Genomic DNA, 26995 nt, shown 5'->3' on the forward strand with positions numbered 1-26995 from the left:
GAATTATTTTAAGTGCCCAAAGAGAGTCCAGTAGTTAAGTCCTCCTGGTCTGTTTCTGGTTGAAACCCTAAAATGTGTCTCTCGCATAATGTCTATAAAGGGGTTTCCGCTGTTTTGAAGAAAGTATATCTCCCTATTGTCATCCAGATTGACTCAGGGGAAAAAAAACATGACCCGAAAGAGCAGTCCTTCCACGCTGGCTTCTCCTCGGCTGCATCAGCATGTCCTTCATAATCCAAGGAACGAGGAGGGGAAAACCGGAGGGACGTCACTGCAGCAATTACTCTACGGCTGTATTGATTTCTCGAAACCAGGCAACGGTGGACAAATTCATCCCAGCGGTTGCGAACAGACATTCCACTTTAAAAGCAGTCAATGCTACTTCATGCTAAGTGGTCCCCGCGGCAGGAGGAATCCCGTCCATTTAGAAGCTTCCCCGGAGACTTGCAAGGTGTCACCAGCAGAAGAGTGACTCTGAGATTCACACGACCTCCGGAAATAAATAATGAGGAACGATCTTGAATTGAACAGGAATTCTCGGGTTGGATTACTACGCTGCTCCTGCGATGGTCAGAGAGACTCTGAGTGGTGATGGTCCTCCCGACAGGTTTTCACAACTGTTTGCACAGTAACCAGGGGCTGAGCTGATCTAGGCAAGGGGAGGGCTCACTGCTGTTTCTCATAATACTGCCTTGAACCTACCTCATATATCCCTATTTAGCACCTGATCATCACTTAACCCAAGCAATTAGTTGCCCGAGTAAACCTTTTTTCTCATTTTTTGATTGTTTTGGAAAAACATCAGCTTGACTCCATATTCGACCCTTAACTGGTCTGTTAGTTGCGTTTCGCTTGGTTAACAAGGTATTCAACCTCAGATGTGTCCCGCATTAAGGTTGACTGACACTTTGTCATTCATTTGAAACTGTCTATTTGAGGACTTTTAGTCAAGAGCAAACAGTTTGTGTGCGGTGTTCAGGTTTTTATTGTTGGGAGTAAGTGGTCGTAAACGTGGTTGCTAGTGTGACCAAGAACAGATGGATGCACACCTTGGATCCCATGAGGCTGCGGTTCAGTGTCCTTTTCATCATGTCGTGCGTCACGAAGGCCCCGCCGTTAAAATATTACTACTACTTTATGTGCTATGAGTGGGAGGGTGATGGCCATCTAGAGTATCTGCTTTATCCTTTATTCATGGCTGACTCCTTCACACTCGCCGATGTCCTTTAAGTGACTCAAGCTGTCGCAGTGGCAGTTCTCTTCCCCCGAAACAAGGAGTCACCAGGACGGAGCGTATCCACAGGGAGCTGGGTTTGAATGTGCAGGCAGCCAGCCATGAAATGACAGGATGATACAGGCTTTTAAGACGACAGACTTTTAACTCGCTCCAGGAACAGCAGGCGTGGCGCATACTCTCCTCTGTGTGGTACCACTTCCATCTCACTATTTCTTTTTTTGCTGTTGTTGTTGTTGCGTTTCTTCCTCACAGTGTTTCACCATTTGTGAGCTGATACGACAGCATGGAGTTAACCTTAAAAGGTCTCACTGCCGCCTCTTTAATAAAGTCTTGCAGAGTTGACCATGGGGGCGACTTGTTAAACTATGACAGTGATTAATGATTTGTTGAATTCTTACTGAGGGGCCTCATTAAAGCTCTCACTTAAACTCCTGAGAGTCCATCTTTTTTATATAGTGAAATAAAGAGTTTGTTGAAGACGATAACAAAAGAACTATTGTCTGGAAAAACGATCGTCAAGGGGTCCAAAATATTTACAGAGGGCCAAATTCTTCCTTTTCTGCTCCACAGATGTAGGCTCAGTGGAAGGCCTGGCATACCACCACGGTTGGGATACACTCTACTGGACCAGTTACACCACCTCCACCATCACTCGTCACACGGTGGACCAGAGTCGCTCTGTGGCCTATAACCGCAACACTGTGGTCACCATGTCTGGAGAAGACCACCCCAGAGCCTTTGTGCTGGATGAGTGTCAGGAGTGAGTCATTAATATCGAAACGCGGTGCTCTGCACTGCATCAGAGCCCAGTTGCGAAACTGTTTCCTCATTTTCCTTTTGAACAGTGCATTTATTTCAGTTCAGTCAACCAAGACGTTTTATGAGCTCCCACTGCACATCATTATGCTTACCCTGTGTTTGCTCCCGCTCCAGTCTCATGTTCTGGACCAACTGGAACGAGCAGGCTCCGAGCATCATGAGGGCCTCTCTGAACGGAGCCAACGTGCTCGCCATCATCGGCAGCGACATTAAAACTCCCAACGGCCTGGCCATCGATCACCGCGCCGAGAAGCTCTACTTCTCCGACGCCACGCTGGACAAGATCGAACGCTGCGAATACGATGGAAGCAGCCGTTACGTAAGACTGACATTTACTTTTCCCATTATCAAGGCATTGAATTACGCTCCCGTGTTCTGTAAAATGATGCCTCCTTTTTTTGTTGTTGCTTCAGGTCTTGCTGAAGAATGAGCCTGTGCACCCGTTCGGCCTGGCTGTGTATGGAGACTACATCTTCTGGACGGACTGGGTGAGGAGGGCCGTCCTCAGGGCTGACAAATACACAGGAAGTGACATGAAAGTGCTGCGTGCCGACATCCCTCAGCAGCCAATGGGCATTGTTGCTGTTGCTAATGACACCAACGGCTGTAAGTATTATTATTAGCGTGCAAACAGACTACAATAAGCTATTGAACATAGAGTATCATTATGAACCCAAACTTATTGTATTCCAGGCGAGTTTTCACCTTGCCGTGCAAATAACGGAGGTTGTCAAGACCTGTGTCTGCCAACATCTGATGGGCGAGTTAACTGCAGTTGCCGCGGAGACAGACAGCTCCTGGACGACAACACCTGCTCTTGTACGAGAAAGACTTTTCATTTTCATTTTTACGAAGCTTCCTCCTGATTAAAGGGTTGAATGTTGCTGAACTTCAATGTTTCTTCCTCGCCAGCGTTGAACGTGTCGTGTGGAAGTGTGGACGACTTTGAGTGTGGAAATGGCGACTGCATCAACTACAGCCTGACCTGTGATGGCATGGCTCACTGCAAGGACAAGTCTGATGAGAAGCAGTCCTATTGTGGTAAGGTTTTATTTTACTGAAATGTATTTTATCATTTACAGTTAATTAGCTGATGTCATAGTGTGAGCAATTTAAAATGAGTGCAAAGATACCATAAAAATGATTATTAGGTCATAAGGTTAGAGGAAACTATATGACTATGTGACTAAAGAATCACCAAGGATTAAATGACTGCCAGGGAAATAAATGTAAATGTTGAGCTAAGTGGAGGGAAATGTAATATGCTTTATGTTGAATAAATGTAGCACAGCTTAAAATAGTGAGTTGGTTTATTAGACCTTATTTAAATGGTGGACTCCAGCTCACTCTAATGAACTGCTGTTCCTTCACAGCCAATCGAATTTGTAAGAAAGGCTACAGGCGTTGCATGAACGGCCGCTGTATCGGCTACCAGTTCTGGTGCGATGGCACGGATGACTGTGGTGACCACTCAGATGAGCTGCCCTGCAACAGTAAGCAGTTTATTTCCACGTTATACCTGCAACTGATAAAAAAAAAAGCTTGAGATGAGCTTCTGATAGCTGGTATCACATTTTGGCACAATTTGAACTGTCCAAATGGCCTCTTGCCTCCTGCAGTGACCCTGTGCAAAGTAGGAGAGTTCCAGTGCAAAGACGGAAGCTGTATTTCCAACTTCAGTCGCTGTGACCAGGTGGTCAACTGTGAGGATGCTAGCGATGAGATGAACTGCCGTAAGTAATCAATATAATGATTTCAGGTGGTAAATGAGCTTCATGTAGGAAGTAAATGTTTTTTCTGTTATTCTCAGAACAAACCGACTGCGCCCGCTTCTTCCGCCTGGGAGTGAAAGGAGTGTCCTTCCAGAGCTGTGAGAAGACGACTCTGTGTTATCTGTCCTCATGGGTGTGTGACGGCAACAACGACTGTGGAGACTTTTCAGATGAGAGAAATTGCCCAGGTTCGGGTGCCTTTTCCCCCCCCCTCTTAAAGGCTTTTCTTAAATCATCAGATTCTACATAATGTTTCTCCGCTGTCTTGCAGATAAAAGGAAGCTTAAATGTCCCGTCAACTTCTTTGCCTGTCCGAGCGGCCGCTGCATTCCTATGAGCTGGACCTGCGATAAGGAGAACGACTGTGAGAACGGAGCCGATGAGACACACTGCGGTCAGTCTACAAACTTGTCCTACCATTAAATTGTTTTTCTGAAAACACAAAGCATACCAGGAAAAACAGATTGTTTTCATTCGGGCTTCGCACTACACATGGAAAAACTTGAGGTTAGGGTAAATTAAATAATTTCTCCAAAACGCTCTCTTCGCCCTTTGCAGACAAGTTTTGCACGTCCACCCAGTTTGAATGTGGGAACCACCGCTGCATTTCCAGCCACTGGGTGTGTGACGGCTCCGATGACTGTGGCGATGGTTCTGACGAGGACCAGAAATGCAGTAAGTTACATCCTACTCAACATTGTAACAATACTTTCACCCACGCCCAGCCAAGGCATTTTAATGTATTTGTAAGATTTCCCAACATCTTGTAACTTTCCCATTACGTTGTCGCAGAATCCAAGACTTGCAGTCCCGAAGCTTTCCAGTGTCCCGGCTCCCACATGTGCGTGCCTCAACGCTGGAAGTGTGACGGAGACAAAGACTGTCCTGATGGAGCTGATGAGAGCATCAAAGCTGGCTGCAGTGAGTGGAACCGGTCAAAACCAGTGGAAAAGTCAACACCGTTCCATGTCCATTAACCAAAGTGTGTTCTTTTCCACTTCCAGCTTACACCAACAACACGTGTGACGAGAATGAGTTTGTGTGCCAGAACAGACAGTGTATCCCCAAGCACTTTGTGTGCGATCATGACATCGACTGCTCCGATGGCTCCGACGAATCCCCAGAATGTGGTGAGTGTGCGTGTGATTGTGATCCTGGAAGAGTGGAAAGTTGGACAAATTCTGACCACAAAATAGGCTGTGAGAGAATGGGATTTTCATGTGATAGGTTAATGATAAACATACTGTCGTTGGGTGTAGAATACCCGACATGTGGCCCGGAGGAGTTCCGCTGTGCCAACGGCCGCTGCCTCAACCAGAAGAAATGGGAGTGTGACGGAGAGTTTGACTGTCAGGACGGCTCTGATGAAGCTCCCAAGAACCCCCGCTGCACCGACTCGGGTAGGGATCGTAGTCACCGCTTGTTAAAACGTCTTGTTCAGGAAGGCCATAATGTAACGTGCCTAACGCGTCTCTGATTTCAGAGCGGACGTGTAACGAATCGGCCTTCATGTGCCGTAACGGGAAGTGTTTAAACGAGACCCTGCTGTGCGACCGCAACGACGACTGCGGCGACGGCTCCGATGAACTCAACTGCTTCATCAACGAGTGTCTCAACAGCAAGCTGAGCGGCTGCTCGCAGCTCTGCGATGACCTCACGATTGGCTTCAAGGTAAGCCTTATTGATTATTGGCCAAATCCATTTTAGTTGTTTTGAAAATGCCTTTTTTCCCCCCTATCCAATATTTCCACAGCAACTAAAGCAAATCTCATTAGTTTGTGAACTCGCTGACTTTAATTGGACAGGAAATTATGCCTAATAGGAACACAGTTACCTCACAGACAAATGGGGTGCATGCTATTAATGGTGAGTTAGAGAGGACCTGACTTTAAAAAAGGCTGGGAAGCACTCACTTCAAGCATGCGGTTATGTAAAAAAAACATGTTTTGGCTCTCGTCCTCTTAAGTAGGAGGCCGGTCTCAGAACAGCTTGAACTCTGTGTGAACTTTCATGTCTGCGCTGTTGAGGCTGTGGTCAGAGTTTTGATATGAAGGAATGATTTGTAACCCTAAAGGGTTCACTTTTATGTCGGTGGGGATGTCGGGATCACTGCTTTTTTTACATACCGCCTTATATTCCTGCAAATATGATGAAGGAAGGAAGTGTGTATGTGTTTGAGTTCTTTTAAAACACAAAGGTGCTCATGAGAAGTGACAGTCTAAGCTGATTTTGACTGGTAATGAATGTGTGTTTTTGTGGTGAGATGATGTTTGACAAACCCATCGGATGTCAGCTTATTTTGATTCCTGTCCTCTCTGCTAAAAGAGTGTTTTGCAATTGAGATTCGTAGCTATTCATGCAACTTATCTGACAGCAGCAACTGGATGATGGTGTTAATTAGTACCACTCGACATAGGAGTTAGATTTTGGTAAAAGCATACATGTATCAGGTTGCCTGGCGGGGGATTTGTGACAGGCCCTTGTTCTTGGTCTGGACTAAAAGTGAGAAGTGCCAGAACCTGTGACGTTTTTTTGACATCTCCTCCTGTGCTTTTGGCACCTTCAGTGCAGGTGTCACCCTGGTTTCCAGCTTAAGCGTGATGGGAAGACGTGTGTGGATATAGACGAGTGCACCACCACCTACCCCTGTTCTCAGCGCTGCATCAACACACATGGTAGCTTCCACTGTCTCTGCGTGGATGGCTTTGAACTCAGCCCCAATGACCCCACCATCTGCAAGTCTACGTCGGGTAAGGAAGGCTTTGTGTGCATGTTTCTGGATGCTCATTGCCAATTCAACCCTCATGCAAATGTTTCCTGCCTTCTCTTTGTGTGTAGAAGAGGAGCCCTACTTGATCTTTGCCAACCGGTACTACCTGAGAAAACTCAACCTGGACGGCTCCAACTACACTCTTATAAAACAGGTTAGACACCCTGCTGAAACGAACATGGTGAAGTTCTTATTGTTAACACTCCGTTCGCCTGTTAATACGGTACCGTCCTCTGTTTCAGGGTCTGAATAATGCCGTGGCTCTGGACTTCCACTATGCAGAGCAGATGATCTATTGGACAGATGTGACCACTCAGGGCAGCATGATCCGCCGCATGCATATGAACGGCAGCAACATAGAGGTCAGTGACGACACTAGTAGCTGAGACATTAATCATAGTTTTTTATACTTTATGATGGTCTAACGGGGACTGACCAACATGGCAGGTTTTGCACCGGACCTCCCTGAGTAACCCAGATGGCTTGGCGGTGGATTGGGTCGGCGGGAACTTGTACTGGTGCGACAAAGGCCGGGACACCATCGAGGTGTCGAAACTCAACGGGGCCTACCGGACCGTGCTGGTCAACAATGGCCTGAGGGAGCCGCGTGCTGTGGCTGTGGATGTTCGCTATGGGTGAGAAGTACAGCGTATGCTACGTTTTCACAGATGAACACACACACAAAACACTCTACATCCAATTTAAATTGAGTCTAGATTCACTATTCTTTAACGCTATCGTTATCCCCCCGCTGGTTAGGTACCTGTACTGGTCTGACTGGGGCGACAACCCCCACATTGGGAGAATCGGGATGGACGGCACCAACAGGAGTGTCATTGTAGAGGATAAGATCACGTGGCCCAATGGACTAACCCTGGACTTCATCAATGACCGTATATACTGGGCGGATGCAAGGGAGGACTACATTGAGTTTGCCAGCCTGGATGGAACCAACAGACACACAGGTAACAGATCAGCTCATATTTGGACAGAGATACCCCCTTTTCCTACTTCTTAGAGCAACTTGACTTATGGTTCATACTTATCCAACTGATCAATAACGTAGAAATATAAGATATGTATGCATGATTACGTATTTTTAGGAATTAAAAACGGTATTAAAATGAAAAGTGGATCCAGGAAGCTCTCAAATGCCACTGAGTTGTATATTCAACTTGGAGTAAATGCAAAAATGAAGGCAACATTGTTGTTCCTTTTATTGATTTAGTATTTCAAGCTGCTGGGGAACTGGGAAGCTCTAAATGTTTTTTTAATCTTGTCCACTTAAGAGGAAAAACATTGTAAAACAAAACCACAGTGGGAGTAAAAACGAGGCGCAGAAACAAAACATTCAGCTGATAAGGTTTAGCTGTGGCTACATTTCGTAGGGTGAGAGGCTAATGAGTTTCCTCTTGACAAATAGTCATGCATACGTTCACATACTTGTTTGGGAGCCACTGAGCATAAGCAGGCAGGTCAGATGGTTGCCCACGGGCTTGGACTCCTGCACCCAAGGCCCAGGAGACAGAAGCCCTTTTTGTTCGGACCAGCGAGGCCTTGAGCACGTATGACGTCTGCATAGCACTCAGTTGTTTAGCACATTCACTACAATAGTTGATATTGTCAGCCGTGCAGAAGTCTTCTGGAGCGCAGCCGGTTGTGTCTCCATTAAATTCACACGCTATGGCATCCCACAAGTCCTCGTATGAAGAAAGAACATGCATTTAAATTGGGAAAACTGCACCGATGGAACCATTTTAGACGTCAAATTGCTGTTTATACAAATGTAAAACTCCGTTGAACATCTGGCAGTCTTGTCAGCTTGTGGTGTTTGTCCAGCAGGAGTTTGTCCAGGGAGTTATTCACCCTTCCTTTGATACACACACACCATCCAAACACCAGCGAGGCCTTGTGTGTGCGTGGCCTGTTTGAATTCAGATAAGGATTGACCGAAGGGAGCTTCATGCCATTCTGACTGATTTCACAGTTCCACAGTGTGTGTCTTTTACACGTGTGTCCATGTGTGCTTGTTGTAGCCGGATTGGCGTGTTTTACAACAGAAACTGATGGTGGGTTTCCATAACGCACCCGCCTCGAATACTGAGAGCAAACAAATGAAATGACGAGAATATGGGACAGAAATGGGTGCAATTAGAGTGTAAAGCCTAATGAGGTGTAGAAACCATTACATAACACACAGAGTGGAGCCGCTGCAGCTGTGCACCCCGGCCGGCCTCGGTTTAACATTAACCGTACAAGATTGTACCGACAGTTTCTCTTTGGCATACAGCAGCAAGATGAAGAAACTAAAATCAGAACTGCTTCTGTTGATTCTGAGCATTTTTCGAAGCTGAAAAATATGAATGAATCAGGAATTGATTTCAGTTCTAGAAAGTCATCGGTATGAAACGTTTTCTGAACCTAACAACTCATGAACAAAGTGATTGGATGTTTGTCCGTTGCTTCGCAGTTCTCAGCCAAGACATCCCCCACATCTTTGCCATGACTCTGTTTGAGGAGCACATCTACTGGACCGACTGGGAGACAAAGTCCATCAACAGAGCTCACAAGTCGCTCGGCACCAACAAGACCACCCTGATCAGCACGTTGCATCGGCCCATGGACATCCACATCTACCATCCGTACCGCCAGCCCGAGGGTAAGAGACTCCCGTAGGAAATATGTGGCAGTGGATGTGTTAACATGTGTTCATTTGACAGAAAATATGTAGTCCTAGTGCTCATAATTTTTTTTTAGTTAGTTAGTTAGTTATTATGCATCCACTGTGTATATTTGTTGATCAAATCTTGGGAAAAAGCAGTATGACCCCGGTGTTGGCTATGTATGTATGAAGTTGAGGCACAAAGGCAATAAGGGGAAACAGTGGAAAACACATTTTAATTTACAAGTTTTTCTAATGTGTTCCCCCCCAATCCCTAGTAAAATGACGAACATATATAACCTGTCGCTGTTTAAATAAAATGTATACCGACTGAACATTAAGTCCGAGAAAGCAGTTTAGAAAAAGCATGAAACAATGTTATGGTGTATTAATTAATTATATGTAATCGATGAAAACAAAAACACACACACATCTAATTATAATGTTGCCTACTTTAATCCAGATCTCATAAAACCTCGGTCTTGTGCTTAAGAGCATATCGTTTGCCTTCTCTTTCCAAAGTGCTCAACCATCCGTGCCAGACGGAGAACGGCGGCTGCAGTAACCTCTGCCTCCTCTCTCCTGGAGGTGGCTACAAGTGTGCCTGTCCCACCAACTTCTACCTGGCTAATGATCAGCGCACCTGCATGTCCAATTGTACAGCCAGCCAGGTAAGGAGGCGCGGTAAACACAATCGCCACTGCAAATATGACTGCAGCTGTTAAGTAGATTTTCATATGTTTGATGAGCGGCTTTATGTCTGATGATTGTCTATTAGCAGCTGGCCGGCTGCCCAGCGCTACAATAGCTAGCTCCTGCTTCGTCAACACCGCTGAATAATTTCCCTCTTCCTACTGTAGTTTGTTTGCAAGAACGACAAGTGCATTCCCTTCTGGTGGAAGTGTGACACGGAGAATGATTGCGGTGACCGATCGGACGAGCCAGCCGACTGCCGTAAGCATTTGAGAAGGATGATTAGGAGATGATAGTGCTAGTCCTATTACATTAATGTATGATTTTATTTATTTATGTTATTTTTTTCTCTCATGACAGCTGAGTTCAAATGCCGGCCTGGACAGTTTCAGTGTGGCACAGGGATCTGCACCAACCCTGCCTACATCTGTGATGGAGACAACGACTGTCAGGACAACTCAGACGAGGCCAACTGCGGTATGTCTCTCTTTTTTATGTATTTATAATCTTCCAAACCTGCATCCTGCCCTGTATATTTTTTTGTAAACTATCATATTAAATCTGTTGCTTGCTTCTCTGCAGATATTCACGTTTGCCTGCCCAGCCAGTTCAAATGTTCCCACCCGAGTCGCTGCATCCCAGGCATCTTCCGCTGCAACGGCCAGGACAACTGTGGAGAAGGAGAGGACGAGAAGGACTGCCGTGAGTAGAAGCACCTTTCATTTTTGATAAGCTGTTCTTTCAATTTGAGTGATAGTAAGCATGAATCTTGTCTTCCCTCCCACAGCCGAGGTCACGTGTGCACCCACCCAGTTCCAGTGTGCCATCACCAAACGCTGCATACCTCGCGTCTGGGTGTGCGACCGCGACAACGACTGTGTGGACGGATCCGATGAGCCCGCAAACTGCAGTAAGTACTCCCATTTTATAAAGCGTCTTGTCCCCCTCCCCCTGATCCGGATCAGCTCTCACGTGGAACCGTCCCCTCACGTTTCCCTCTCCAGCCCAGATGACGTGCGGCGTGGACGAGTTCCGGTGCAAAGACTCCGGACGCTGCATCCCCGCTCGCTGGAAGTGCGACGGCGAGGACGACTGTGGCGACGCGTCGGATGAACCGAAAGAGGAGTGTGGTAAGAATATCGGCTCCTTTCATTTTAAATTAAGATGCACCGGAGCGGCGTTTCTGTCACTGATGTGTCCTAATTGTCGCTTCCAGCTGAGAGGACGTGTGAGCCGTACCAGTTCAGATGTAAGAACAACCGCTGCGTACCGGGACGCTGGCAGTGTGACTACGACAACGACTGTGGGGACAACTCGGACGAAGACAAGTGCAGTAGGTTTCGCACGCCGTCATCAGCATCCCTTATATGACCTCACCCAGTGTCACTTACACTCACGCCTAATCATTCTGGACCTTTAACCTGTTAACAAGTGGCTTGTTTCCGCTAACCTCCATTCTCTGTCATTTCTGATGCATCTCACCTCATCTGATGTTTGTTTCATTTCATACTGTCCTGTTGGCATGAGCCAGAGGTAAGTCACGCCACCTTCATACATCACCTCTCTCATGCTTGTGTCCAGCTGTGATCCCCGCCCACCCGTCAGAGTCTCAGCACTGCTCTAAATAGATTCATTTTGTTACTTTGTATTGTTTCCCCTTTCTTACTAAATGGCACTGCATTAAACTTATTTTTTTCTTTAATGCAAATTTTGATTATTTTCTCAAACATAAGATGGAGACATTTACAGTTGCAATCGTAAATAGTGAATAATATAGTAAATTATAGTGATGTGAATCAAGGTTAATGATAATATGTGACAAGAAAAATATTTGTTGACACATATTTCAGTTATTTTGAGATTTGCATTTCTTTACTCATGTGCATTATTATAATTCAACCCCCAGCTTCAGTACTTAGTGGAGCATCCTTTAGCCTTTATATCTTACAATAAGCGTTTTCAGTCTATCAGGATGGTATTCTTCTGGTCATAAGTCTGGCCTTTTTCACACCAGACATACCGCTGGTCCAGGTGTCCAAACATTTCCAGTTTAGTTTCATCAGCTCCCGTAGGTTTTCAACTTCCTTATAATACTCCCAATGGTGTCTCTTGGGATGTTAACTTTTTAGGGAATTTGAATAATGAATTAATGAATATTACCGATTGCAACTGTATGAAACACTCGATATAAGTTATGTTAAATGACCATTTAAGCTTATTGAGCTCGTTTCATCGTCTCTTCCTCTTTGGTTGTTTGAACCCTTGTCCTGTGTTTGGTGATGAAGGCTAAAACAGACATAGCTAAGTTAAGGCTCTTTATGTGTGACGTCACTGACCTCATCACCTTGTCCTTCTTCTCCCGTAGTGCCTCGACAATGTTCAGAAAGTGAGTTTGCCTGCACAAACGGCCGCTGCATTGCTGGGAGATGGAAGTGTGATGGAGACCATGACTGTGCTGATGGATCTGATGAGGTGCAGGAACTTAATGTTTGGGCGTCCTTTAAAATATATCTTGTATTAATCTGCGAGCATAAAAGCTGATCCTCTGTGATGTTCCTTCAGAACGGCTGTGATCTGAAGTGTGACAACGACCAGTTCCAGTGTAAGAACGGACACTGCATCCCCATCCGCTGGCGCTGCGACGCCGACCCCGACTGCATGGATAGCAGCGATGAGGAGAATTGTGGCGGCACTGGTTAGTGCATCTTTGTGTCTATATATACTCTTTTGAACTACTTGTACTATTTAATAATGAATATAATCTGCTTTTGTTTGGATCCATGTCTCCCTTAAAGGAGTAAAACATCTGTTTTTGTTTTCCTCAGCTGGGCGCCACTGCCCTCTGGATGAGTTCCAGTGTAACAACACTTTGTGTAAACCACTTGCCTGGAAGTGTGACGGCGAAGACGACTGCGGCGACAACTCCGATGAGAATCAGGAAGAGTGCCGTGAGTGCAGCTTAGTGAATCCTACACATGTTGAACGTCTGACTTTCTTCTTTTGTCCTGACCTATTTTCTCCCCGCTACCCTTCATCCCTCTTGTCCCTCTTCGCTGTTTGTCTCCCTAGGGAACTTCCAGTGTCCCCCTACCAGAGCGTTCCGCTGCCAGAACGACCGCGTTTGTCTGCAAGTGTCCAAGAGGTGTGACGGTGTCGCTAACTGTGGCGACAACTCTGATGAACTGAACTGCCGTGAGTTGTGAAGTCATTCAAATCGTTAATCCCCTCGTTGCTCTGCGTCCATTAAGTAGGAAGGTGACGCATTAACGCGGCATTTCATGTCCACAGAAGCCACTCCAGCTGTCCCCACATGTGAGAAAGACGAGTTCCTGTGTGCCAACGGCAGATGCATCAGCTCCACTCTGCGCTGTAACTTCTTTAACGACTGCGAAGATTACGGCTCCGACGAGATCAACTGCAAGACAGGTGCCTCATGGGAAAACTGATTTCAATATGATAGCGAACCACAGATCTGATGTTTCAAATATTAGGCATCAGCAGAATCACTTAAATATTAATATCCACTCGCGTTTGACTTGTGTTCAGACACCAAACTGAATGACTGCAGGAGCAACAGAACGCAGTGTGGCGATGGAGACGAGGCCCACTGTGTCATTAACGGCACCGACTCCTTCTGCTCCTGCAAACCGGGCTTCCAGAAGACGGGACACCACACATGTCGAGGTACACATGCATGAAAAACATTATTAATAACCCACCTCAAGTATTTCAACAGGCGAGGAGCTGATATGACCGTTCTTTTGGCTCTCCGTTTTTCAGATAAGAACGAGTGTCTGCAGTTTGGTGTGTGTTCCCACATCTGCAACAACACCAAAGGCTCCTACAAATGCAGCTGCAACAAGTATTTCACCAGGATCAATGACACCTGCAAGGCCGACAGTGAGGACCTGAACTGCATCTGTTCTATGCCACTTATGCTTCAAGGCTACTATTTTAAAAAACTCTCGATAATTCTTTGTGAATGTCTTCCTTCCAGGCATGAACAGCAGTCGACAGATTCTCTACATAGCCGACGACAATGAGATCCGCAGCCTGGACCCCGGCATGCCCAACTGGCGCTATGAGCAGACCTTCCAGGGCGACGCCAGCGTGCGTATCGATGCGATGGACCTGCACGTCAAGACCAACCGCATCTTCTGGACCAACTGGCACACTGGCCGCATCTCCTCCTATGAACTCCCGGGACCGTCCACATCGCCGTCGTCCTCCTCGAGTGAGGGCCGGATCACCAACCTGCAGGTAACGCTCTTTAAACGTAGAAACTCTCCATGTTGTGTTACAAACGCACCACACACAATCACATTGCCTCTCTGCTCGTATCCAGATCAAAGAGTTGAAGATGCCCCGTGGCATAGCGGTGGACTGGGTGGCTGGTAACCTGTACTGGACCGACTCCGGTCGGGATGTCATTGAAGTGGCTCAGATGTCGGGCCAGCACTGCAAGACCCTCATCTCTGGCATGATAGACGAGCCCTATGCCATCGTAGTGGATCCACAGAGGGGGTAAGAGAAACAATCCTGTAAGATAGAGGATCTCTATCAGTTTGATGTTGTCGGACATCTTGTAATTGTGTGTTTCCCTTCAGTACCATGTATTGGGCGGACTGGGGGAACCACCCTAAAATTGAGACGGCTGCCATGGACGGCACTCTGAGACAAACTCTAGTTCAAGACAACATCCAGTGGCCCACCGGTCAGTACTGTATTAGCATCATGATCTATCCTGATTCACTTGATTTAGATAATTCAGAGTTACAGCATTTTATTCCGTGTAGGTCGTCAGGTCTTCAGCTTCCATTGTGTCTCCACAGGTTTGGCTGTGGACTACTTCAACGAGCGTCTTTATTGGGCCGATGCTAAACTCTCAGTGATTGGCAGTGTTTCTCTGGACGGCTCTGATCCTGTCATTTCTGTCTCTGGCATCAAAAACAGTAAAGTTCTTTCTACACCCAAAACAAAATTGTGTGAAATATGAAAGTTTGGAAATAATTTTTCTCTTTTTAACCCATTTCTTCTCCTCCCCCGCCAGACCTGCTCCATCCATTCAGCATAGATATCTTTGAGGACTACATCTACGGGGTCACCTATCACAATAACTTTGTCTTCCGGGTCAACAAGTTCGGCAAAGGCCCCATGGAGAATCTCACCACAGGCATCAACCATGCGACTGACATTGTCCTCTACCACCGTTACAAGCAGCCGGAGAGTGAGTCGGCTTTCATGTCATGAGTGCAGTGGGTTTTATACATTAAATATCTCTTACTGAATGCCTCGTCTCTCTCTGCTCCAGTGACCAACCCGTGTGACAGGAAGAAGTGTGAGTGGCTGTGTCTGCTCAGCCCCAGTGGTCCGGTGTGCACCTGCCCCAATAACTACATCGCCGACAACGGCACATGCGTGGAGCGGCAGAGCCCCACCCAGTCGCCGTTCTGTAAGTCTGCACATACAGCACACGTACACGTAGCTGAGCGGTGTCCATCAGGGAGGCTTTACATTCAGATGTGGCGTACACAATGTTGCTTCATGGTCTCCCCCCCCCCACTATCCCCTTCGTCCTACAGCGCCCCCCTCAGGGCCATGCGATGTCCAGTGTATGAACGGCGGGAGCTGCTTCCTCAACGCCCGTCAGGTGGCCAAGTGTCGCTGCCAGCCCAGCTACACTGGAGAGAGATGCGAGATCAACCAGTGCAGGGACTACTGCAAGAACGGGGGCACATGCACTGCTTCTCATACAGGTGAGGGCGGGCACGCACCATCAAATGTCCTTAATTTACTTAATATAAAGTTTCTTCTCTTTTCATAAGAACATATGTATAACTAAGTCTCATTTGTGTTTATTTCTGGAGAATTCAAAAGGGTAAATGGCCGTTGTCATAATTGAGTTACACCATCATAAGTGAAAAAACCTGATCTGTCTGTCGATGATTAAATAGGCACTTTTCTTAAACTAGCAAATTATTAAGTGAAAGAAATGTTATGGCAACTTTGAGGTAAAATGATCATTCATTTCTAGCAAGTAATTAATGCCCCAGATGGCAGCTGAGCAAACATGTTATTTGCTTTGAAAATCATTAGTAGGATTTCCACCTGTCCTTTTGATGTCAGTGCGAGCTCTCTGGAGTATTCATTAATCACGGTAATCCTGTGCCAAAGTTCTGCAGCAGAGAGGATATGGAGCAACTCTCTTCCCTCCTAGTTCTGCCTTTATTCCATATTCAGTGTTTCTAATAACGGTAAATGAAAATTGGGCAAAATCGTAACATTCTACATCCTATAGGGGACATCAGTCGTCGAGATATAGCTGCATCCTTTCTCTGTTGAAGTTATAGTCGTGTTTATTCTCACATTTCTTTGATCTCCGTATCTTACCTGTGTCCCCAGGTGCCCCGACCTGCAGATGCCCAAAGGGCTTCACGGGGCCCAACTGTAACCGCCACACTTGTCAGGAATACTGCCTGAATGCAGGCAACTGCTCGGTCAACATGGGCAACCAGCCAACCTGCAGCTGCCTGCTGGAGTACAAGGGGGACCAGTGCCAGTACAGTAAGTGGCAGCACTGTCAGATGTGCTACGTTGTCCTCCATCTAAAATCTACGCATTCTCAGCTGCTTAAATATGAAGTCTAATGTTGTACTTAATGCAAAAAAATATGTTTTACTTGCTTTATTTTACCTTTTAATTAGAGAAAATAACAGGTACATGTTGGTACAAGAGAATGTTTTACATTTAAGACATTTAGCAGACACTTTTGTCCAAAGGGACTTAAAAAAAGTACATTTGTCAAAAGAAAGAAACCACAACATATCATTGCCAATAAAGAGTGAAAAAATAGAGAAAAGTGTTAGGTCCTCGTTTGAGTAAAGTAGTAGCTGTTCAGCAAGGATACCTTAAGAACAACAGTCCTATGATCAAAGTGCTATAGGTAAGAACATAGAACTAATACAATCCTGTGGAGTTTGAACCATGACAGCTCTTTGTTCTTTGTTGCCGTCCTCAGCGAACTGTGAGGGTTTCTGTCACAACGGGGGAACCTGCTTACAAACCTCCAATGGCACCAAAATCTGCCAGTGCCCCACTCACTACATCGGACACCAGTGTGAGTTGGACAAATGTCTTTTCTGCGGAACGGGCAAGTGTTTGACGTCCTCCTCCGGCAAGATTTCCTGCAGGTAGGTACACTGTGGACAACATGGACTCGAAATGAATTAGCCTTGTATTTGTAAATATTTATTTTGTATATTTTTAATCCTTGTGTGTGTTTTTGTGTTTATCCGTGTGTGTGTGTGTGTGTGTGTGTGTGTGTGTGTGTGTGTGTGTGTGTGTGTGTGTGTGTGTAGCTGTCCCAATGGTCAGATCCAACCCAGCTGCTATTCCTGTTTGGACTACTGCTCAAATGGACAATGTTCAGTTGACACTCGCACACTGCTGCCTCAGTGCAAGTAAGATATTACACCAACCCCACACAGTAATACGCTTTGTGTCTTTCCAGCTCACGTACACAGGGTCCATGCCAATAGAATTCCCATCAATACTGTTTAAAGTTCAGTCTGACCTCAGTGTGTGAATGGACCTCACTGCTCAGTGCTGACACTGACATGAGACATTTCTACTGGCAGCCGTGTGTTTTTTACTTTTTTATGGCATAAACTGGTGTTTTTTATGAATATTTTTACTATGACTTTTATGACATTTTCATGAAATACTACACTGACCTTTTTGTGTCATTCTATACTATGACTGATGGTTTTTAGTGAAATTTTATGACCTACCGATATTTTTTAAGACATACTAAACTTTGACTTTCTTTTATGACGTTATGTAGTATGACTTTTTAACATGTTATGACCTTTTATATTTTTATGACATACTATACTATAACATATTTTATGACATTCTATACTACGAAATATTTTATGACATACTATACTATGACATATTTTATGACATACTAAACTATGACATATTTTATGACATACTATACTATGACAATTCTTCTTTTATTTTTATTTTTTGATTCATGATAAATTATACTAAGACATGTTTTGAATGTTGTATGACAATGTAATAGGATGTTTTGACATACACTACTGTACATTTCATGGCATACTATACATTTTTTAGAACTTTTTTATGACTTACCCCATGACATTTTTATGACATGAAAAGTGTAACATTGTCATGGCATACTTTTATGAAATTCTAGACAAAAATTGTAAGACTTTTTACAGCATACTATTGTATGATATTCTTAATGACATACTATGACATTTTGATGGCATACTATAGTATGAGTTTTTATTCCACACTATACTATTACTATTGTAACTCTGTCTCATTGTGTGTAAAGGTGTCCTGTGGGATGGAGGGGATATAGATGTGAAATTGCAACAGCTTCTGCGGATCCTTCTACTTCCAGTGGAAGTAAGTCACACGTTTTAGAGAGTTCTGCTAGAAAACATGCACTTTGGTCCTATTTGTTCACATTATTTGCTCTCTTGCAGGTTCTGCCTCCGTCGTCATCCCAGTGCTTCTGCTGCTGTTACTGGCACTGCTGGTGGTTGGTGCCATCTTGTGGTACAAGCGGAGAATGCGCGGGTGAGTCCCGACTCCAGAGACCTTTGATCCAAATTCTATTGTTTCACCCCTTCCTCGCAGTATCAGCTTCTTTTTCTCTCTTACCTTTATATAACCACGTATTTCCTGTCCCCCAGGTCTCTATGGCCAGGCAAATCTGGTTCTCAGTGCTTGCGGTAATTTCACAGGGTTACATAATTCACCTGTTGACCCACAAACCGTGTCCCCTCCCTTCCCTAATATCCAGTCAGATTGGCCATGCTGTTTGTCAATCCATCTGTCCACTCTGTTGGTCATTGTACAAATCTGTTCTTGCCTGCCTTCTCCTGTTTGCCTCCCACTGGGTTTCCCACCCAGCAACACAGGAGCGTATGGACTCTAATCTGAAGTCACTTTGCGAGTGATGCAGAAACGATTGAACTGTTCTCTCCCTCTTGCGTCTCCATACCTTCCCTTGTTTACGTGTATGAATGTTAGGCTTACGCTATGTGCTTGCATAGTAAAATATATGACTGTGCATCTATCAAGAAAAATGCTCATGTGCTTGCAAACAGCTGAAAATTTGCAATGTGAAAATCCAGCATTCTCCACATTCGACATGCTGCAGTATATTCTCTGGGTTTGATCAAATGACCTTTTGTCAAAAGCTCATTTGAGATCCTTTAATATACGTTGTCTTGATTGTGTCAATTGTGTGCTGAGTCGGTACCCGTTTTATGCCAAGTTGTGGTATTTTTCAAGCCCACTGTGCTTGTAAAATTTAAGGTTTCTTTCAAAAAAGTAGTGCATGAACGTCTTTTGAATTGCTTGGCTGTCTAATCAGTCTGCTTATCTTTGTCTGTCTGCAGTGCAAAGGGATTCCAGCATCACCGCATGACAAATGGAGCCATGAATGTTGAGATTGGGAATCCTGCCTATAAGATCTATGAAGGAGATCCTGACGATGATGCTGGGGAGCTCCTGGATTCAGACTTTGCTTTGGACCCTGACAAGGTAACACAGCTAAAAGCACTCCTTATGTAAAGCTTCTGATCACAGTATACATATCTTCTCACTTGTGATAATAAAGATATTATGAGTTTTATGTATCCATATTTGAACTTTTCTGAACCCTCTTCTGTCCATGAATACATGGAGAAGAGTGGAATTTCATTTTTGCTGCCATTGCTTTAGTAAAAAAGTTGTTCCAATTAAAACTGCAAACTAAGCTTTACTAAGTGCAGTAAATAAAGGAAGAAAAAAGTGTTGTGTGGAGGCTTTTCCTCTCATCGAGGCTACTGGCAAAAGTTCAAGTGGTGAGAGGGAAAAGGTTTGGTTGTTTGACCCTTTAAGGAACAATATGCCTGTTTGTAATTTGAACGGCTTGACCTTTTTCGAGCACCAAATACAGTAAATGCTGCTTTCACATTTAAAGAATCGTTGAGTCACCATGTAATTTCCTCCACTCTGCAGCCCACCAACTTCACCAACCCAGTGTATGCCACCCTGTACATGGGCGCCCACAACAGCCGCAACTCTCTGGCCAGCACAGATGAAAAGAAGGAGCTTCTCTCCCAGGGCGACGAGGACATGAGTGACCCGCTGGCATAGAGCTGAACATGGATTGAACTCTGCCAACGTTGCCCTGCCCAAACCCAGTGCTGAGCCGACGAGCTCTCTCATCTTATGCCTTTACCAAGTGAAAAGCAACAACAACAACAACAACAACAACAAAAAAACGAGAACACTGTATAAAATGTATAAAATGAAGGACTACTTTTTTAAGTGATTGCAGTATTATATTTTGTTCTTTGACAAAAAAGATTCCTCTGGTGACGAAAAAGGAACCATTTTATAGACATTTATTCAGTTCTTCTTCTTTTTAATTTTGCTCACCTCCTCCTCACAACTCTCCCTCCCCCTTTTCACGCATATAGCCACTACCTCTGTGCAAATGTAAAAGGTAGAGAGATACAAATGGCAGTGGAACGATGAGAATTTTTTATTTTTGTATGAATTGTATAGGGGAGAGGAAAAAAAAAAAGAATATTGTTCCATCCTAGAAAATGTTGCCAAGTCTTTTGTTGTTCATGAAAGAGGAGAAGCGTCAGTGCTCACTATAAATGCTTCCTGGATGCTGCTTCGACTCAGTCTTTCTCATGTGTACGTGTGTGTGTTCGCTGCTGGAGGTCTAAAGGGAGGCCGAGGCCGGGAGAGTACACATGGAGGACTCGGCATCACAGACGGCGTTTGTTCCATTGTCTCTCCAAGAACTACATTCAAGTGATTGTCTTTTACCTCCTTGCACAGACTAAAAGTTATATATATATATTTGCATATATATAAACCTATTAACAAAGTGTCTTGAAAATATACCCAGGAATACAAACATCTGTAACAAATAGCAGTCTGTACTTTTAACAGTTTTTTTAAAGTCATTGTATAATTGACATACTCTGTGTCAGCAATGAATGAGTCATTGGCCGTGTTGGAGTGTGCTGGATGAAGATGATTGTAACAAAGTCCACATTCCAGGATGAAAAGTCTGGGATGGCTATCTGTGGCCTTGGTTTAGTCTGCTGCAGGACACTCTGGACAGGAGTCAGGTTTGGCTCTGAGACTGTTCTAGAAAGTTCTCGTTGGGAGTGACGGCAAGCTTCTGTGAATTTCCGGTCATCACTGAAAAAAAAAACTATCTGCGACGAATAATTAGCTGAGAATGGTTGCATTTGTTCCATGTCTTTGATTGTAAATGTATTTTCAGGAAAGGCTGGTGGAGACCGTTTGATGGTATGTACTTCTGTGCGAGATTGATGTTTTTCTTTTTTTTTGGTTTTTCTTTTCTTTTTTTTATTGTATGTAATTACATGGATGTGTAATTTAGGTTAATGCTCCTTGTTAAGTGCATTCCCAGGAAGGGGGGCTGATCAGCTTCCCGATAAGCATTCCTTTGTTCATTTCTTTGCCTTGCTGCTAACGCTAACCATCTGTCTGTCAAACTGGTTTTTAGTCTTAAAAGTGTTGCTCTCTGTGTCACTGCTCACCACGCTGCTTTTAACTGAGCTTATCAGCCATACCTGCCATATCTCTGCATGGTGCTCTCACACACCCATCCTAGAGGAAATGCCCCTCACTTGTTAACAGTATTCACTATTTCTTTTTTTTTTTATACATCCTGCTGTGTTAGTTTCACCTGACCATGTAAATTAGAACAATCATTTTTCAGTTGAGAATTTCTTTTGGTGGCAAAAACCCACATGGATATTTGTGGTTCTGATTGTTTTGTTATGATTCTATTTCTTTTTGATATAAAAAATTAAATGGATTTTTATAGTAGAAACGTATGGTGGCTCTGTCTGTCATTCAGAGAGAGGGAGAGGAAAAGCAGTCACCGGTTATTTATGGCTGGAATAGATCAGAAGTGAACATCAAGTATGATTTTAAAAAATAAATCATGAAGTAATCTTGAATGTGAAACCTCAGACTCCTGAGGTGTAATGACAGTCTTTGTTCTTGTAGTTACATAATTCATCTTATTTATTGAACAGGAAGCATCATCTTTCAGTCAATAGACAATATCATGGATCATTTCTTCTAAAAAGTAAATTTCTTGATTTGAATGTACATGAATATAAACGTCCACATATAGAATAGTGTCTCATACAATTTTGAGCCAAAAAGTAGTGTAAAGATGGATCGCTCCCTTTTATGCCAATGTCATAAGTTTAAACATCTGTAGGGAAGAAACACATCATCTCTATTAAAACAGAGGAGATTGTTTTTTTGTTTTTGTTTTTTAAAAAAAGCTTTAAACGTAAGACCTCAAAGGAATGGAAACGTCCTTCATCCATCACCACATCAATAGCAGGCTGATGTCATCTGGGCCCTTAATCAGCAGTCCACATGGAATCTTCTTCATACATTTCTCACTTCCCAAATGTCACTTAACATGTGACAGAAAGTGTTGTCAAGGCATACAACATTCAGTTTTTAAGGACTACTTGGACAAGGCACTAAGAAATGTCATTATGAGCTTCAAGACACTGATGCACTAGTAGGTAAATAAAAGACTCATTGTAAAATCATTATTCCCCTTACCTTCTAGTTGTATGACTTTAAAGCTGGAAATTTCAACGTCTGCATATTGTTGTCATAAATGTTACACAACGAGGCAATAAAAAATACAATCTTTAACAAATGAAGGATGCAAATTATGGCTGACTCATGAGAAAAATAACACTGTTTACACAAAAAGGCACTTCTTAAGCAAAACATGAGGCATTGGAGAAATTTTGGTTTGGCTAGCTTGTCCAAAAGAACCAGCAGAATCGATGGTCTTTCCTCCCAGAAACATGTGATTGGAAACTAAATTGTCAATATTACATTTTGATTGAATGTGTTCACTTAAAGTTACAAATATGGCCCCCATTACAATATTGAAACATCGCTGTGATTCAGGACGGTTTTGCAAGTTTCTTTAAGGCAAACATCCCAGCAACAGAGTTGGCTTCTTCCCTTGGCTGACTCCCAGTCTAAGTCCTGCTACGACTGCATAATCTGAGGAAATTAACGGTTTTGGGAATAAGAGCCACATGTTGGCAGGCACTTTGTTAGTGAAAGCAAAGTTCTCCTGCTTTGTGGTCCGCCAGTCCTCAACTCACCTCACTTGTTTTGTAGTTGTGCTCCGACTGGTCTGCTTTTCCGTGGCACAGAGCAGGGAAAGTCTTGTGTTTACAGTGAGACAGGAGTGACCCATTGTGCTTCTCTAATGATGCCTGCTCACTTCAAGTGGCTGTAAAGGGCCCCATAAATAAATAAATTACCCAGCTACAACAAGGACACTGTCCCGTCCCTCCTTTCAGTCTTTGTGATCTGCAGCCTCAGGGTTGAGAAAGACCATCGGGACACAGGGAGGGAGGTTATAGTAGGGAGGGGAGTACAAGTGACGAATAAGTGGTTTAGGGTCTCTTCCAACCGCTCCGGATCAATGCGTCAGCTCGCAGGAAAGGCTGGTTTCGGAGATCTGTGAGTAGGCATGAAGAGAGGGGTGAGAGACGGGGATGGGGGACACACATGTTAGAGGACCCAGAGGTCAACCAGCAAACTTGCTTCTACTTACTTTTTTCTTTTACATACACTCAGTTACCAGTTTATCAGACACCCCTAATTATTATGTGATGTGTTTCTATTATTTTGTCCACCCAATGTTATTTGAAAGCAAGATTTCTCTGTCTGTATGTCCTATGCATTGACTAAAGTCTTAGTATAGCATGTCATAAAAACACACACTTACAAGTCATACTAACGTGTCATATAAAGTCATGGTATAGTATGTCATAAAAATAACACAGTGGTGTGTCATAAACTTCAAAGTATACTATGTCATACAAAGTCATATAATATTATGTAATATAATATCATAAAAAGTCATACTACAGCATACAAAAAAAATAACATTAGTATAGTATGACAAAACATGTCATGAAAAAGTCTTCTTATATTATGTTGTAAAAATGGTACAGTGAGTCATATCAACTATCATTTCAGTCATTCAAATGTCAAAATGTAATAAATAAGTCAAAGTTGTTCCCATAGTAGAATCCCATATTATGGCATGTCAAAAAGAGGTCATAAAAGGTAAAGTAAATATCGTAGCATAGCATATTGAAAAAAGTCATAATATAGCATGTCGAAAAAATTCAAAAAGTCATAAAAAAGTCATAGTTTAGTATGTCGAGTATAGCATTTTGAAAAAAAAGGGATCTTATAATGTAATGCAAAACAACCTTGTGATCCTCAATGTGTCTGCTATCACAATGAGCTATTTCACCTGACACAACATACTACTGCCTCCTTGCTCCAAAAAGTCATAGTGTAGTATGTTGAAAATAAATAATGTCGAAAAAAAGTCATAAAGAGTCATAGTTTGGTATGTTGAAAAAAGTTATTAAAATAGCATCGTAAAGTATGTCATAAAAAGTAAAAAAAAAAGTCATAGTAGAGTATGGTTGAAAAAAATCATAAAAACGTCTAGTATATGATGTCGAAAAAGTCATATATAACGTTATAGTATATCATGTCAAAAAAGTCATAGTAGAGTATGTCATGAAAAAGTCATAAGCTATAACAATATAATACAATCATAGTATAGTATGTTGTGGTAAGTTTGTCATTTTTTAAAAAGTTGTCATAAAAATTAAAAGTCAAGTTTGCCATGAAAAAATGTCATAAAAAGGAAATGCATAGTATTTAAAAAAATTTAAAAAAATTCAGTCATAGTATGGTATGCTGTAAAAAATGTCATAAAAGGTAATAAACAAGTGAAAGTATAGTATGTTATGAAAAAGTTAAAAAAAAAAGTCATAGTAGAGTATGCCATAAAACAATCATTGACTAGAAGGTCATAAAAAGTTAAAGTATACTATATCATAAAAAAAAGCCATTGTATAGCATATATAATGTATTGTATGTCATGAAATCTGTCATGAAAAACAACATGAAAAGTTAAGTGTGCCATAATAAAGTCATAAAAAAGTCAATGTATAGTAACATAAAACGTTTTTAAAAGCTGTCATAAATAATTAAAAGTCACAGAATAGAATAAGAATGCCATAAAAAGGTCACAAACAAGTTATAGGATAGTATGTCATAAAAATATCTCAGTCATAAAATGTCATGGAAATAAAATGTAAAAAGTCATTAAAAAAGTCTTGGCATAAGCCGCACCCGGTTGTATCTCCATCGATTTTCACTTCCGTAAAGTGATTTGATCTCATTTGATCTAAGTGTACCAAATGCACTGGCAACTGAGTGTATATTTGTATATTTCAGTCAAACAATTATAAATAAATCTGCAATAACTTATAAATATAAAATTAGCAAATGAGGGCATAAACAATACTGACTTAACATTGAAATACACATTTCCATAGCCTTGCATTTCAATGGGAAGTAGAAAGAAATTCAAGGCTTTGGGAATGCAAAACTAATAATTCAGCGTTCAAAATAAACTTAGCCATCATTATTACAGTTACAGTTTAATGGTCAACAAGCTCTTCAAATTGCTAAATTGCAAAAGACCGACTGTGTCAAAGTGTATCTGACTGAGTGTGTGTTGTTTTAGAGCCTGTTGACCAAATAGCTGTTTAGCACGCTGACGGTTAGCAAAGACAAAACATGGCGGACGTGGTTGACAGGTGAGAGGTAACTGAACACTGGACAACATGCAACACAAAATAGGAGGGGTGAGCATGACGATGATGATGATGATGACGACGATGATGATGATCTTAATGGTAATATGCATTTAAACTGGACAAACACCCACAAAGGCTTCTTCTCTGGCAAAGACTTAAATACGTGAATTCATATTTTAACTGCTAGTTGTTGGGTTGAGATATATTGTATTTCTGTAATTCACATTTTAAGTAATCTTCAATAATCTGGTTTTCTAACTATTGTGTTGTAAAAGCAAATCTCAGTGCTGTCAAGCCTTTTTTTTTTTTATTTTGCGTCGAAAGCGCGAGTTGAAGCAGCTGACATGACTGTAGCAGCACACAGGAGCCGGAGGGCCAAGCAGGCCGGGATTCAGCCGGGCTACCTTTTCTTACCCTCTCTTAGGAGTGGGAAATACTGTCATTAATCTTCTTTTCGGCTGGAGGGGGAGGGGGGCAGAATGAACAGTGGTGGTTGAGGAAAGAAGAGTCACATGTTAGCTGGAAACCAACACCAAACAAGTTAGTTTCATGGAACAAGGCATCGTTGATAAAAACCAGTAACTTAGCCAAACCTCTTCATGTTATGATTGTTGAATTCAGCTTCATGAAAGAAATATGCCATGACAATGCACAGCCTTCAACATGAGTCATGCATGCTGGTAATTTAATCATTTAATTAATTGTACCGTGTGTGAATCAACATATTTTTCCAAAAATATGTTGACACGCTGTACAATTTTTTTTTTTCATGGAAATCTGCGCCAGGCAAAGAGGTTTGGCTGTCTCCTATCATCAGATGCCTGATAGGAGTCCTCTGAAGTACTAGAACACAAACAAACCAAATGACGGCCCAAGTTAGTCCACAGTAGTTTGGGGGGGGGGGGGGGGGGGGGTTGGATGGGTGACAGGGATCATGCTGCATGCACAGTGAGGTCAGGAGGCGTACGAAGGACACCTGGATAACCTTGGCATTAGGGGGGAAGGGCTAGCAGTTGGCGTCGTCACAGAGGTTGGCTTCACAGAAGAACCGTGAGCCGCGTTTAGCAGTGCGGGCTGTGAAGGGCACGCTCTTCAGTACTGGGGGAGGAGGGTAAGGGAGAGAAAACATGTCACACCTGAGACACTGCCCTTCTGGGGGGGAGGGGAGATGGGGGAGGGGGGGGACACTGGACCAGGAGGCTGTGAGGAAACCTGTGCTACTTCTCTATGTAGCACAGATCTATGGAAAGCAAACACTCAGCATCAGGGGCA

The 26995-nt window shown here is 43.3% G+C and overlaps 2 protein-coding genes across 10 annotated transcripts in view; one reads left to right on the plus strand and one right to left on the minus strand.

The window, feature by feature from the left end:
* The window catches only part of lrp1ab (low density lipoprotein receptor-related protein 1Ab), a 75641-nt gene extending 55386 nt beyond the window's left edge, over nucleotides 1-20255 (plus strand). For 2 of the 4 annotated variants that reach the window (XM_084015030.1, XM_084015031.1), the window contains 48 exons: nucleotides 1808-1997; nucleotides 2171-2375; nucleotides 2470-2662; nucleotides 2750-2875; nucleotides 2969-3097; nucleotides 3430-3549; nucleotides 3676-3789; nucleotides 3867-4016; nucleotides 4100-4222; nucleotides 4387-4503; nucleotides 4621-4749; nucleotides 4833-4958; nucleotides 5088-5228; nucleotides 5312-5499; nucleotides 6395-6578; nucleotides 6667-6752; nucleotides 6841-6960; nucleotides 7046-7233; nucleotides 7358-7563; nucleotides 9069-9257; nucleotides 9783-9931; nucleotides 10121-10214; nucleotides 10314-10430; nucleotides 10536-10655; nucleotides 10741-10863; nucleotides 10958-11083; nucleotides 11170-11286; nucleotides 12319-12425; nucleotides 12516-12648; nucleotides 12779-12901; nucleotides 13023-13145; nucleotides 13242-13379; nucleotides 13500-13637; nucleotides 13734-13853; nucleotides 13951-14213; nucleotides 14299-14477; nucleotides 14561-14667; nucleotides 14786-14905; nucleotides 15004-15180; nucleotides 15265-15405; nucleotides 15536-15709; nucleotides 16356-16517; nucleotides 16972-17143; nucleotides 17312-17413; nucleotides 18322-18395; nucleotides 18476-18569; nucleotides 19397-19541; nucleotides 20001-20255. In XM_084015030.1, coding sequence (XP_083871156.1) covers nucleotides 1808-1997; nucleotides 2171-2375; nucleotides 2470-2662; nucleotides 2750-2875; nucleotides 2969-3097; nucleotides 3430-3549; nucleotides 3676-3789; nucleotides 3867-4016; nucleotides 4100-4222; nucleotides 4387-4503; nucleotides 4621-4749; nucleotides 4833-4958; nucleotides 5088-5228; nucleotides 5312-5499; nucleotides 6395-6578; nucleotides 6667-6752; nucleotides 6841-6960; nucleotides 7046-7233; nucleotides 7358-7563; nucleotides 9069-9257; nucleotides 9783-9931; nucleotides 10121-10214; nucleotides 10314-10430; nucleotides 10536-10655; nucleotides 10741-10863; nucleotides 10958-11083; nucleotides 11170-11286; nucleotides 12319-12425; nucleotides 12516-12648; nucleotides 12779-12901; nucleotides 13023-13145; nucleotides 13242-13379; nucleotides 13500-13637; nucleotides 13734-13853; nucleotides 13951-14213; nucleotides 14299-14477; nucleotides 14561-14667; nucleotides 14786-14905; nucleotides 15004-15180; nucleotides 15265-15405; nucleotides 15536-15709; nucleotides 16356-16517; nucleotides 16972-17143; nucleotides 17312-17413; nucleotides 18322-18395; nucleotides 18476-18569; nucleotides 19397-19541; nucleotides 20001-20138 — 6800 coding nt within the window. In that variant the 3' untranslated portion in view covers nucleotides 20139-20255. Of the gene's footprint in view, nucleotides 1-1807; nucleotides 1998-2170; nucleotides 2376-2469; nucleotides 2663-2749; nucleotides 2876-2968; nucleotides 3098-3429; nucleotides 3550-3675; nucleotides 3790-3866; nucleotides 4017-4099; nucleotides 4223-4386; nucleotides 4504-4620; nucleotides 4750-4832; nucleotides 4959-5087; nucleotides 5229-5311; nucleotides 5500-6394; nucleotides 6579-6666; nucleotides 6753-6840; nucleotides 6961-7045; nucleotides 7234-7357; nucleotides 7564-9068; nucleotides 9258-9782; nucleotides 9932-10120; nucleotides 10215-10313; nucleotides 10431-10535; nucleotides 10656-10740; nucleotides 10864-10957; nucleotides 11084-11169; nucleotides 11287-12318; nucleotides 12426-12515; nucleotides 12649-12778; nucleotides 12902-13022; nucleotides 13146-13241; nucleotides 13380-13499; nucleotides 13638-13733; nucleotides 13854-13950; nucleotides 14214-14298; nucleotides 14478-14560; nucleotides 14668-14785; nucleotides 14906-15003; nucleotides 15181-15264; nucleotides 15406-15535; nucleotides 15710-16355; nucleotides 16518-16971; nucleotides 17144-17311; nucleotides 17414-18321; nucleotides 18396-18475; nucleotides 18570-18685; nucleotides 19022-19396; nucleotides 19542-20000 lie in introns of those variants that run through there. The other 2 variants (XM_084015032.1, XM_084015033.1) reach the window with 2 other exon arrangements.
* Nucleotides 20256-22984: 2729 nt separating this feature from the next.
* Nucleotides 22985-26995, minus strand: part of fmnl3 (formin-like 3) — a 30485-nt gene continuing 26474 nt past the window's right edge. For 2 of the 6 annotated variants that reach the window (XM_084015040.1, XM_084015036.1), the window contains 2 exons: nucleotides 26700-26821; nucleotides 22985-23550 (listed from right to left, as the gene is read on the minus strand). In XM_084015040.1, the coding sequence (XP_083871166.1) occupies nucleotides 26730-26821 (92 nt within the window). In that variant the 3' untranslated portion in view covers nucleotides 22985-23550; nucleotides 26700-26729. Of the gene's footprint in view, nucleotides 23551-26137; nucleotides 26182-26699; nucleotides 26822-26995 lie in introns of all 6 variants that reach the window. The other 4 variants (XM_084015041.1, XM_084015038.1, XM_084015039.1 and 1 more) reach the window with 3 other exon arrangements.

The sequence above is a fragment of the Eutrigla gurnardus genome (genome assembly GCF_963514095.1).
Source record: "Eutrigla gurnardus genome assembly, chromosome: 8".
Lineage (NCBI taxonomy): Eukaryota > Metazoa > Chordata > Actinopteri > Perciformes > Triglidae > Eutrigla > Eutrigla gurnardus.